This window comes from Nerophis ophidion, linkage group LG23, assembly GCF_033978795.1.
Source record: "Nerophis ophidion isolate RoL-2023_Sa linkage group LG23, RoL_Noph_v1.0, whole genome shotgun sequence".
Classification (NCBI taxonomy): Eukaryota; Metazoa; Chordata; class Actinopteri; order Syngnathiformes; family Syngnathidae; genus Nerophis; species Nerophis ophidion.
This window is the reverse complement of record NC_084633.1, coordinates 5754715-5766997: the sequence shown is the minus strand read 5'-3', so window position 1 is coordinate 5766997 and position 12283 is coordinate 5754715. Positions and strand designations below refer to the sequence as shown.

Sequence of the window (12283 nt, the reverse complement as noted above, 5' to 3'; positions counted from 1 at the left end):
CACTTCAATGAATATTTAAAGTTGCTTGAATTAATATTTAATGCTTACAAATAAAACATCGGACTACCACTACTTTGGGGCGGCATAGCTCGGTTGGTAAAGTGGCCGTACCAGCAACTTGAGGGTTCCGGGTTCAATTCCCGCTTCCGCCATCCTAGTCACTGCCGTTGTGTCCTTGGGCAAGACACTTTACCCACCTGCTCCCAGTGCCACCCACACTGGTTTAAATGTAACTTAGATATTGGGTTTCACTATGTAAAGCGCTTTGAGTCACTAGAGAAAAGCGCTATATAAATATAATTCACTTCACTTCACTACTAGGGATGGGTACCTTCCACATTTGAACCGAAATTGTACCAAAAGCCTGTGAATCGATTATGGTACCAGTTTTCAGTATCTTTGTGTGTGTGTTCAAATGTTAGAGTGAATGTTCCAAAGCATTACACTACACCAAAATTATTTTTTGTATTATGGGCCTGCTTCTTCTTCTTCTTCTCCAGTTTTTGGGACGGTCTACCTTCCACAGTTATCATCCGATTCAAACCGTCCCAACTTCAAACTGTTCAGCTGATTCAGGAATCGCGGGCTTTCCCTTGACAAATTCCAAATATTCCCAGATTTCCCAGAATTCCAGGACATTTTTTCCATTCAAAATGAGTAGGCCATTTTTTTCAAACTTCCACCATTTCCACATTTTTCAACCGATTCAAACCATTCTACCTTCAACATATTCCACTCAACTTGGACATTCAATTCACGTTTTTTCAAACCCCTTTTTTCACCTTTTATTTTATCGACGACTCCTTCCACATTTTTCAACCCACTTAAACCATTCCACCGTCAAAACATTCCTCTTAATCCGGACACAAAACAAAGTTGTTTTTTTGAACTGGAAAAATTCACGGTTTTCCTGAAATTCCTGGAATTCCGTAGTACCATTTCTCCATAAAATATGTTACTAATTCAACATTTCTTGACTGATTTAAACAATTCTCCCACCAGCCGAAATTCCTGGAATTCCATAGTACCATTTCTCCATTAAAAATGTTACTAATTCAACATTACTTGACCGATTTAAACAATTCTACCACCAACCAATTCTGCTCATTCAGGACATTCATTCTCCTAATCATTTTCCCAAAAAATCCCACTTCTCCCAAAATTCCCAAATTTCCAGGAAGCTCCCATTGAAATGAATGGAACATTTTTCCAAGTTGCACAAATCCCACATTTTTCCACCTATTCAAACCATTCTATCATCAACTCATCCTGGACATTCAAACTAACACCGTCCCAAGTTCCAAACCAAATTTCGGCTTTCCTGGAAATTTAAACTCTTCAACATTCAAACCCTTCCAACATTCAAACTATTCTTACATTTATACTACATTCTGTCAGCATTTCAGTTCAACTTCAGCAATGGAGCATTCACACGCAATTCCTTCAGGAATTGCCTCATCTAGTTAATTTACAAAATCGAATTTTTTAAAGCTTAACTTTAAACAATGAGTTGATTGTGATAACTGTGCTGTCTCGTTTTCATTGTTTTCTTACATTTCTGAGTTTAGTATTATATCGCAGACTTTATATGCAATTCTTACATTTATACTACATTCTGTCAGCATTTCAGTTCAACTTCAGTTCAACTTCAGCAATGGAGCATTCACACGCAATTCCTTCAGGAATTGCCTCATCTAGTTGATTTATAAAATCAAATTTTTCAAAGTTGAACTTTAAACAATGAGTTGATTATGATAACTGTGCTGTCTCGTTGTTGTGTCTCGTTTTCTTACATTTCTGAGGTTAGTATTATATCGCAGACTTTATATGCAATTGCATTTCCAAGATGCTAGGTGGCAATAGTGTAGATAGATAGATAGATAGATAGATAGATAGTACTTTATTAATTCCTTCAGGAGAGTTCCCTCAGGAAAAAAAAAAAAAAAAAGGAGGTGAACTTTGCCATGAAACAGAATGGGCCCATCTAGTCTTATGTGCAAAGTGTTTGTACTGTAAACATGCCCGCTGTTTGATTTTACCGTACAGAACAGTTGTAATTCTCATTATCCAATTTAGAGTGGTTGAAACTGTAATGTAGAATTGCCAATGCTAAATCAATAGCATGTATATGCCAAAGCCAATGTAAATTAGCATCAAGCCTGCACATTTTGGAAACATGGCGTCTTACTTTACATTCGAGGGTTTTCTATCAGGCATACTGCTTTGTTAGCATGGAAAAACGCGACATTGTCTGGATCAGTTTGGCTGAGTCTTGACTGCTTGTTTTTCCGCCTCGTCTTTCGGGAGTCATGGGCAACGAAGGTATCAAAATGTGGTACCGTTTGATTTCACATGAATCGATACCCAATTGTACCAACTGAATTTAGTCGAATCCTATAAAAGAGTACCAAATTTGTCACCGATCCCTATTTACTGCTGAGCTAGGGCTGCAAGGCATAATGAAGGACACCTAATGGTTACTGTGCTGTGTGCTTGAAATCATCAATGTGTTGCACTGCTTTGTCGTATCACTACCCTTTACACACACTGTGAAAGAAGGGCAAGCCAGATTAAGGTTTTCTGTGCCACGACAAGTTGAACTGACTCTACATCTTGGTGGAAACGGTGCTTTAGAGGAACAAGCCTACTTAGCTTTTGTTTGATCTTTGGATTTAGATTGGAATCTCACAAGGAAAGTGGCTCTGCTTTAATACAACAGCTTAAGCTATTATGTATTCTTCCAAAGCAGATCTGATGATATGCACGACAAAGAAAAGAATGACTTTGTCTGCGTTTAAGGTTTCGCCGGGCCTGTCACTACGTCTGCACCCTGCGCTACTTTGAGATGTGCATCCTGCTGGTCATCGCCATGAGTAGTATCGCCCTCGCTGCTGAAGACCCGGTCTGGCCTGATTCCACGCGGAACAATGTAAGAAGTCATTTAGTCCTAGCTAAAAATATGGAATCTTATCTTTTTTTGTTCTGATTTATGGCATACAAGCTTGGGTCCGTTGCATGGTCTTCAAAAAAGGGTCATTAGAATAATACAAAAAGTGTGCTACTATGAACATACCAATCCATTATTTATAAGTTCAAATGTATTAAAATTTTCAGACATTGTGTTTTTAAAAACAATGGAAATTATGTTTCGAGTAAAGAACAACAGCCTTCCAGCTTGTATTCTTAGGCTCGTTCATTTAAGAGGAGAAAACTATAATTTACGGGGGATATTGATTTCTGAAATAGGTAAAGCGAGAACGAATATAAAATACAAATGTATTTCAGTTTTAGGAGTTAAATGGTGGAACAAGCTCAGTGATGAGCTGAAGACATGCACTTCTTTGTTAAGGTTTAAGAAAACCATTGAAAGGTGAAATAATTAAAAAATTATAAAATATAGTAACAATTACTTTCATTCCATTGATTTTTTTTTTTTTAACGTTGATGTCCCAGGCAATTTTATTTTCACTGAAGGTATAGGATAGGCAAATATAAGCTTTGGCTTCAGCCTATTCCTTTTTCGGTCATTCTTTTTCTTTTCTTTTGTGTGTAAATGTGTATGATTGTTTATGTAAATCTGTACTGTAAAACTGATCACACAAAATGGTTGATTGATTTGATTGAGTATATGACCGAAATAGGGGCTTCACGGTGGAAGAGGGGTTAGTGCGTCTGCCTCACAATACGAAGTTTCTGCAGTCCTGGGTTCAAATCCAGGCTCGGGATCTTTCTGTGTGGAGTTTGCATGTTCTCCCCGTGAATGCGTGGGTTCCCTCCGGGTACTCCGGCTTCCTCCCACTTCCAAAGACATGCACCTGGGGATAGGTTGATTGGCAACACTAAATTGACCCTAGTGTGTGAATGTGAGTGTGAATGTTGTCTGTCTATCTGTGTTGGCCCTGCGATGAGGTGGCGACTTGTCCAGGGTGTACCCCGCCTTCCGCCCGATTGTAGCTGAGATAGACGCCAGCGGCCCCCGCGACCCCAAAAGGGAATAAGCGGTAGAAAATGGATGGATGGATGACCGAAATAAACGTATTTCATTCATTCATTCATTTTGTGTACAAGCAAATAACTGTTGTGCACAACCTCCTAATGTAGCCGTTTTATTAACTCTACAAGATAGCAGCAACTGCATTTGAAGCTGCCTGTCTTTTCATGCACTTTGAAATGTTAGCTCTACTTTGCGGTCGGTGTAAAACTCAGGCTGTGCATTCTGTCACCTGTATTTATGGGTTAATGGGTTATTCTTATATAGCTCCTTTCTACCTTCAAGGTACTCAAAGCGCTTTGACACTATTTCCACACTCACCCATTCACACACATACATTTACACACTGATGGCGGGAGCTGCCATGCAAGGCCCTAACCACGACCCATCAGGAGCAAGGGTGAAGTGTCTTGCTCACGGACACAACGGACATTACGAGGTTGGTAGAAGGTGGGGATTGAACCAGGAACCATCAGGTTACTGGCGCGGTGGGCGCCACGCCGTCCACGTTCATCACCAGTATTTATGATGACTGAGCACTTTGGTCCTTAACGGTATTCCAACATTGGTTCTATTGCTGCCGCATTGCCAAATATCCACCTCAGAGCCAGTATCCACTGCAATGGACTTTTGTGTTTGCATAACAAAATCTACATTAAGGATATCTTTCTTATGTTTATTTTTTACTTACGCCCCTCAACAATCATTACTGCAATTTATATATAGTTAATATACTCGACAACAACTTCTCATCAATTATCAGCTGTTTCCAATTGCATTTTAGATAAAGAACCACACCAACTATAATTTGAGCATTCCGGGCCTGATCTACTAATGGTTTGCGTGTATTAAAACGTGTTGTCCCTATACCAATAATTTGGCACCGGTACCAAAATGTATTTGGATACTTTTCGGTACTTTTCGATACTTTTCTAAATAAAGGGGACCAAAAAAAAATTGCATTATTGGCTTTATTTTAACAAAAAATCATACGGTACATTAAACATAGGTTTCTCTTTGCAAGTTTGTCCTTAAATAAAATAGTCAACTCACTAGAGAACTTGTCTTTTAGTAGTAATTTAATCTGCTGTCATATGCAGTAACATATTGTGTCATTTTCGATGCTGTTATTTTGTCAAAATTATTAAGGACAAGTGGTAGAAAATGAATGATTAATCTACTTGTTCATTTATTGTTAATAACTGTTTACTTTCTCTTTTAACATGTTCTATCTACACTTCTGTTCAAATGTAATCATCACTTATTCTTCTGTTGTTTGAATACTTAATATTAGTTTTGGATGACACCACCAATTTGGGTATCAATCCGATACCAAGTCGTTACAGGATCATACATTGGTCATATTCAAAGTCCTCATGTGTCCAGGGATATATTTTCTGAGTTTATAAACATAATATACACTTTTAAAAAACAAAAACAGGTGTTGTGATGACCAAAAAAATCGATGTAATCATAGTAGTATCGATTAGATACGCTCTTGTACTTGGTATCATTACAGTGGATGTTAGGTGTAGATTCACCAATGGCGTTTGTTTGCATTTTGACGCCGGTGAGCTACGGTGTGTAGTGAAGCATGTTTAGCTATTCCACGTCCTGCAGGGATGATACTTGTAAGAAACTTACTTTATTTGTAGACACGGAGGCGAGGATTAGTGATTTAGAAGTAGCTAAAACACTGCAGACTGGGTCTGGACTTTAGCCACGAGCTAGCTAGCCATGTCTTAAAGCACCTCTTCCTGAGGGCGTTTCAGTGTTATAACTTCACCTTGACCTTTAGTTTTTAGGCCAAAATGCTTCCGTTTTCCATTTTCTGTCTACACACTGTGTCTGCTTGTAAGTACTCTGTGATTGTGCGCAGCCGAACATGCTCCTCTGCTCGTAAATTAGTGTACCGAATATGATTCATTAGTATCGCGGTACTAAACTAATACCAATATAACCTACAACTGTAATTATAACACGTGCAAACTTGATAGCACACGTAAAGCTGATCTACTAAGCTCGTGCACAGAGCATTGTATCTCTTAAATAAGCAAAATAGAGCATGCAATCCAGTGTCTGTTTAATGTATTTGCAGGATATATGCTGATAATTACAGCTCTCGATGTGATTTATCAAGACTAACACCTGTTTTGCAGCCACTGTTTTGCGTCTCTATTTAGCACTATGGAAATATGTGCGCAAACTGGCACTGTTACGCACAAATGTCCGTGAGAAAAGAGGCGATCACAGTGCAAAGACAGAAGAAAAAACAGCTAATCCTGCATTATATGTGTGTGTCTTAACATACATAGATAAGAAAAAAAATTAACATATCATCTACAAAACAACATCATTCTATCATTTCAAAGTTGTTGGTTAGAGGGTTGATTTAAACAAATTCAGAAGATTTGTTTTGCTGGCGATTTTTTATTTTTTGGCGTCAGGTTTTTAAAATGATTAAAATGTCTCCCAAATGAAAAAACTTCTTTCAACATACATTTTCATTCATTCTTGCATGCATTTCTGGATAATTCCAGATCCAGCATCATGGCTTCCTGAAACTGGCTATGTTCACTCTTCTACTATATATCAATCAAAAAATGTGACGCATGCTGCATATTACACATCACGACAAACCAGCACAGGTTGAAACGTTGGGTCAAATGATGTCATGAATGTGGAGGGAAATGAGTGTTTCCTTGGGCACAGCCGGTCGTCCTCGTTTAAATATGAAGGCCGTGCCCACTTTTGCACTTGTTATCAATTGTGCATGCAGTCCTAGTACAGTGGTTCTCAACCTTTTTTCAGTGATGTATCTATCCCCTGTGAACATTTTTTTAATTCAAGTACCCCCTAATCAGAGCAAAGCATTTTTGGTTGAAAAAAAAAGATAAAGTAGTCAAATACAGTACTATGTCATCAGTTTCTGATTTATTAAATTGTATAACTGTGCAAAATATTGCACATTTGTAGTGGTCTTTCTTGAACTATTTGGTAAAAAAGATATAAAAATAACTAAAAACTTGATGAAAAATAAAAAAGTGATTCAATTATAAAAAATGATTTCTACACATAGAAGTGATCATCAACTTAAAGTGCCCTCTTTGGGGATTGTAATAGAGATCCATCTGGATTCATGAACTAAATTCTAAACATTTCTTCACAAAAAAAGAAATCTTTAACATCAATATTTATGGAACATGTCCACAAAAAATCTAGCTGTCAACACTGAATAATGCATTGTTGCATTTCTTTTCACAGTTTATGAACTTATATTCATATTTTGTTGAAATATTCAATAAATATATTTATAAAGGATTTTTGAATTGTTGCTATTTTTAGAATATTTTTGAAAAATCTCACTTACCCCTTGGCATACCTTTAAGTACCCCCAGGGGTACGCGTACCCCCATCTGAGAACCACTTAAAGTTAAAAGTTAAAGTACCAAGGATTGTCACACACACACGAGGCGTGGCGAAGTTATTCTCTGCATTTGACCCATCATCCTTGATCACCTCCTGGAGGTGAGGGGAGCAGTGAGCAGCAGCGGTGGCCGCACCTGGAAATCCTTTTTGGTGATTCAACCCCCAATTCCAACCCTTGATGCAGAGTGCCAAGCAGGGAGGTAATGGTTCCCATTTTATAGTCTTTTGTATGACTCGGCCGGGGTTTGAACTCACAGCCTACCGATCTCAGGGTGGACACTCTAACCACTGGGCCACTGAGTAGTATTTGTATCTTAGTACTGTAGATCAGGCCATGACAGTACTGTACACTTTAGGAATATACTCACATGACACCTCATTGGGTACACATACAGTATATTCGTTCTGCCTTGGCAACGATGGCAATACTGCGTTTCTCTCAGGGATTGAAATGAGTATAATAAATAAAATAACTGGATTGACAAACACATTTTAAGTCACACTGTCAGAAGGCATTAATCATGTTTAGCGTCATAGAAGGGACAAACTACCACTCTCCGCTTGATTTAATGCGCCACTCGAAGTCCATCAAAAAAAAAAAAGGGGGAACATCGCATTTCTTTTCCAAAATGAGTTATATGGGGACAACTGAGTGATTCCGCCATGTATCTACTAGATCAGTGGTTCTCAACCTTTTTTCAGTGACGTACCCCCTGTGAACATTTTTTTTAATTCAAGTACCCCCTAATCAGAGCAAAGCATTTTTGGTTGGGAAAAAAAGAGATAAAGAAGTAAAATACAGCACTATGTCATCAGTTTCTGATTTATTAAATTGTAAAACAGTGCAAAATATTGCTCATTTGTAGTGGTCTTTCTTGAACTATTTGGAAAAATATATATAAAAATAACTAAAAACTTGTTGAAAAAGTGATTCAATTATAAATAAAGATTTCTACACATGGACATAATCATCAACTTAAAGTGCCCTCTTTGGGGATTGTAATAGAGATCCATCTGGATTCATGAACTTAATTCTAAACATTTCTTAAAAAAAAAAAAAAAATCTTTAACATCAATATTTATGGAACATGTCCACAAAAAATCTAGCTGTCAACACTGAATATTGCATTGTTGCATTTCTTTCCACGGTTTATGAACTTACATTCCTATTTTGTTGACGTATTATTCAATAAATATATTTATAAAAGATTTTTGAATTATTGCTATTTTTAGAATTAAAAAAAAAAATCTCACTTACCCCTTGCATACCTTCAAGTACCCCCAGGGGTACGCATACCCCCATTTGAGAACCACTGCACTAGATGAACTAAAGTCCATGCTATCATCCAATTGCTTGAATATTTAGCCATTCATCGCCTCTTTAAAGGAGAAAAGCAAAGTTGAGTATTTTCTTATCTAATATGTCTGCTTCTCTGTGCAGGTCCTGCGTTATTTTGACTACGTCTTCACAGGAGTGTTCACATTTGAGATGCTTATAAAGGTAAAATGATCTGCTCGCCACATTTTTTTTCTTGCACAGCAAAGCCATAAGTCTTGTATTCCCCTTGTAGATGGTGGATCTGGGCTTGGTTTTGCACCAGGGTTCTTACTTTCGAGACTTGTGGAACATCCTTGACTTTATTGTGGTTAGTGGCGCTCTGGTGGCCTTCGCCTTCACGTAAGTCTTCCTCCAACCTGCCTGTTCTCTTGACTCACGCTGGTTCTTTTTGTGACAATCGCCCTAATCCTCTGTTTTCACCCATAGTCGCTATTTTAAGATGTTGTTTGTCCTCGTCTCGTTCTGGATTTTATTCATTCTAACACTCAAGATTTCTATCCTTCTCCATTAAACTTAACACTCGCTCTCTCCACTTCTTTGACTCCCCCTCCTGTTATATCTCTTTTGGAAAAGAGTCCCTTGCCTCTTTGCCATGTAATTGTTCTATGAGAGGTTGAGGACCATCATTTCTTACCTCTAACCCAGGGCTATTCAACTGGCAGCCTGGGGCCAAATCCAGGCCAATAATGACACCGTACCAGTCCCCAAGTTCAGTTCAAAATGTGTGAGACAAACATTTTTGCAGCAAATTCCTATTTTCTTAAACAGGTGCAACTGCCAAAAAGGATGGGACTTAAAGGGGTACCCTGCAAAACTCATCAGTTATGTAAAACACAAGTTTAGACCCCAGTGTTCCATGTTTGCTATTAATGTTCAAATGTCAATGTAAGGATCTAGGAATGTTTTTACGGTGGTCCAAGTTTGTCTATACATCAGGAGCACTGTAGTGTAGAGTTGTACGGTTTACCGGTATTAGTATAGTACCACGGTACTAATGAATCATATTCGGTACTATACCGCCTCTGTAAAGTACCGGTCCCCCACCCAAAAGGTAGAACGGACGCATTTTGGCTTTAATGATACCAAGTACAGGAGTGTATCTAGTCAATACTGCTATCATTACATCGATTTTTTGGGGAATCACAACACCTTTTTTCGTTTGTTTTTTTATGCATATTATGTTTACAAACTCAGGAAATATGTCCCTAGACACATGAGGACTTTGAATATGACCAATGTATGATCCTGTAACTACTTGGTATCGGATTGTTACCCAAATTTGTGGTTTCATCCAAAACTAATGTAAAGTATCAAACAACTAAAGAATAAGTGATAATCATTACATTTTAACAAAAGTGTAGATAGAACATGTTAAAAAAGAAAGTAAGCAGATATTAACAGTAAATGAACAAATAGAATAATAATTCATTTTCTAACGCTTGTCCTTAATAATTTTGACAAAATAATAGAATGGAAAATGACACAATATGTTACTGCAAATGTCAGCAGACTAATTAGGAGCCTTTATTTGCTTACTTACTAATAAAAGACAAGTTTTCTTGTATGTTCACTGTTTCATTTAAAGACAAACTTGCAATAAGAAACATATTTTTAATGTACCGTAAGATTTTTTGTTAAAATAAAGCCAATAAGGCAATTTTTTGTGTTCCCCTTTATTAAGAAAAGTACCGAAAAATATCAAAATAATTTTGGTACCAGTACCAAACTATTGGTATCGGGACAATGGGGACGGCGTTGTGTAGTTGAGAGAGTGGCCGTTCCTGGTTGTACAAGTATCACCATTTTACCATTAAACACTACAGTAGTGTTTTTGTAAACTGCTGCAAAACGGTTTCCTTCCCAAGATTTAAACTGAACTTCGGTGCCGGTATGGTGTCATTCGCGGGCCGCCAGTTAAAGTACCATTAGAGTGGGAAAAAAAGTTGCCTCTATACTGAACGTATTATATATCTCTGATTTATGACACCAACAGACTTCCAAAGTTTGCAAATAAATAAATATGATCAAAATAGTATCACTCTTAAGGATATTCTTGAAACATTTTAGGCGTTAATGAGGAAGCCGGTCACATAGTGTTATTAAACACAAATCCCTTCCCCATGAACAACAATGCTAATCAAGCAAGCTTTGTGAGAGCCAACGATTAGTATGGAAAAACCTATGATCCAGATCCGTATATTTTGGAGCCCAAACACAAAGAGGATGAGTAATAAAGTTTAAAAGCAGAGTGCTAAATGGTTGCGGCTTTATTGTAACACTATAGCATCAGGAGTATTGCGTACATACTAACCATAATAAACCAAAATAAAACAAACACTGTGTTATTTCCACTCTAACTGGACACTCACATAATTTCCTTTAGATGAAGATTTAATCACAGTCGTCACGAAGGGTTAAAAAATTGTTGCTGCAACTCACGTTTTTTGTGTTTTTGCCATCTTGGGGATGTCAAAGTCGACCAGCCTCTCTGTCTCTTGCCACTTTTATCTACTACCAGGAGAGAGATGCATGAATTATAATCTAGAATTGACTTTTAGAAAGTTTGAGAAGGAGCAGAAGCAACCGCCAGTTTAGTGTCTCACGGTTGTCAATGCGCCGCTAAAATAACCCGCCTGCCTTGGCGCTTATAATAACAATATCACTCATATTTGGTAAATTTTCGGGTCACGACATGTAAATGGAGTATTGTTGGTGCTTTATGTATGTTTTTAAAGGGTATAATCAGCGCAAAAGCAATCTATTGACTCAATTGTTAGCTATTTATTTACAATTTCAAATACTTTAAAAAGCCATGTGTATGTATGTGTTCTTGTGTTACATTAAGATTGTGATTGATAAACAGCATATCTCTCTCCATCTTTTGCATATTTCCAGTATGACTGATCTGATAATATGGTCAGAGTGCCAAAACGTTAGATATACAGAGCGGAATATTCAAAACGGCCGACTGAATTTGTGGCATTTTGTGATGTTTAGACGGTATTTTCACATACTTTGCGGATTGTAAATACAAAAATGGATATGGTATAATGGATAGAATGAAACACAAATTAACATATAAAGTCAACTTGTTGTTTTACTATACTGGTACTTTAAATAGCCCTGGTCTAGACCTATTGGGAACACAGGCAGATGTCAATATTCAAAAGTAACAAAAATAGATGTCAACTTCAGTTAAAATTGTCTTCATGTTCATGAATTACCTTCATTATTTGTTTGAGTCAATGCTAAGATGATAGGTGGATATTACAAAAACATCACCAATTTTTGGCTGTTGACTATGTTAATTGATTAAAATGGATCTCTGTTAGCAGCAACTTGTCTTTGCGGGGTCTATCAACAGAAAACATCCCAAAAAATCTACAATGTAAATCACTTCCCTTAATCACATTCATATTGTGTGTTTGACAAAATTAAGATATATTACCACACACAGTCATGGTCAAAAGTTTACATACACTTCTAAAGAACATTATGTCATGGTGGCTGTCTTGAGTTTCCAA

General features: G+C 37.3%; 1 protein-coding gene across 8 annotated transcripts in view; it reads left to right on the top strand.

The window, feature by feature from the left end:
* The window catches only part of cacna1aa (calcium channel, voltage-dependent, P/Q type, alpha 1A subunit, a), a 262583-nt gene that overhangs the window by 147662 nt on the left and 102638 nt on the right, over positions 1 to 12283 (top strand). For all 8 annotated transcript variants that reach the window (XM_061885469.1, XM_061885467.1, XM_061885465.1 and 5 more), the window contains 3 exons: positions 2800 to 2929; positions 8862 to 8921; positions 8992 to 9098. In XM_061885469.1, coding sequence (XP_061741453.1) covers positions 2800 to 2929; positions 8862 to 8921; positions 8992 to 9098 — 297 coding nt within the window. The remainder of the gene's footprint in view (positions 1 to 2799; positions 2930 to 8861; positions 8922 to 8991; positions 9099 to 12283) is intronic.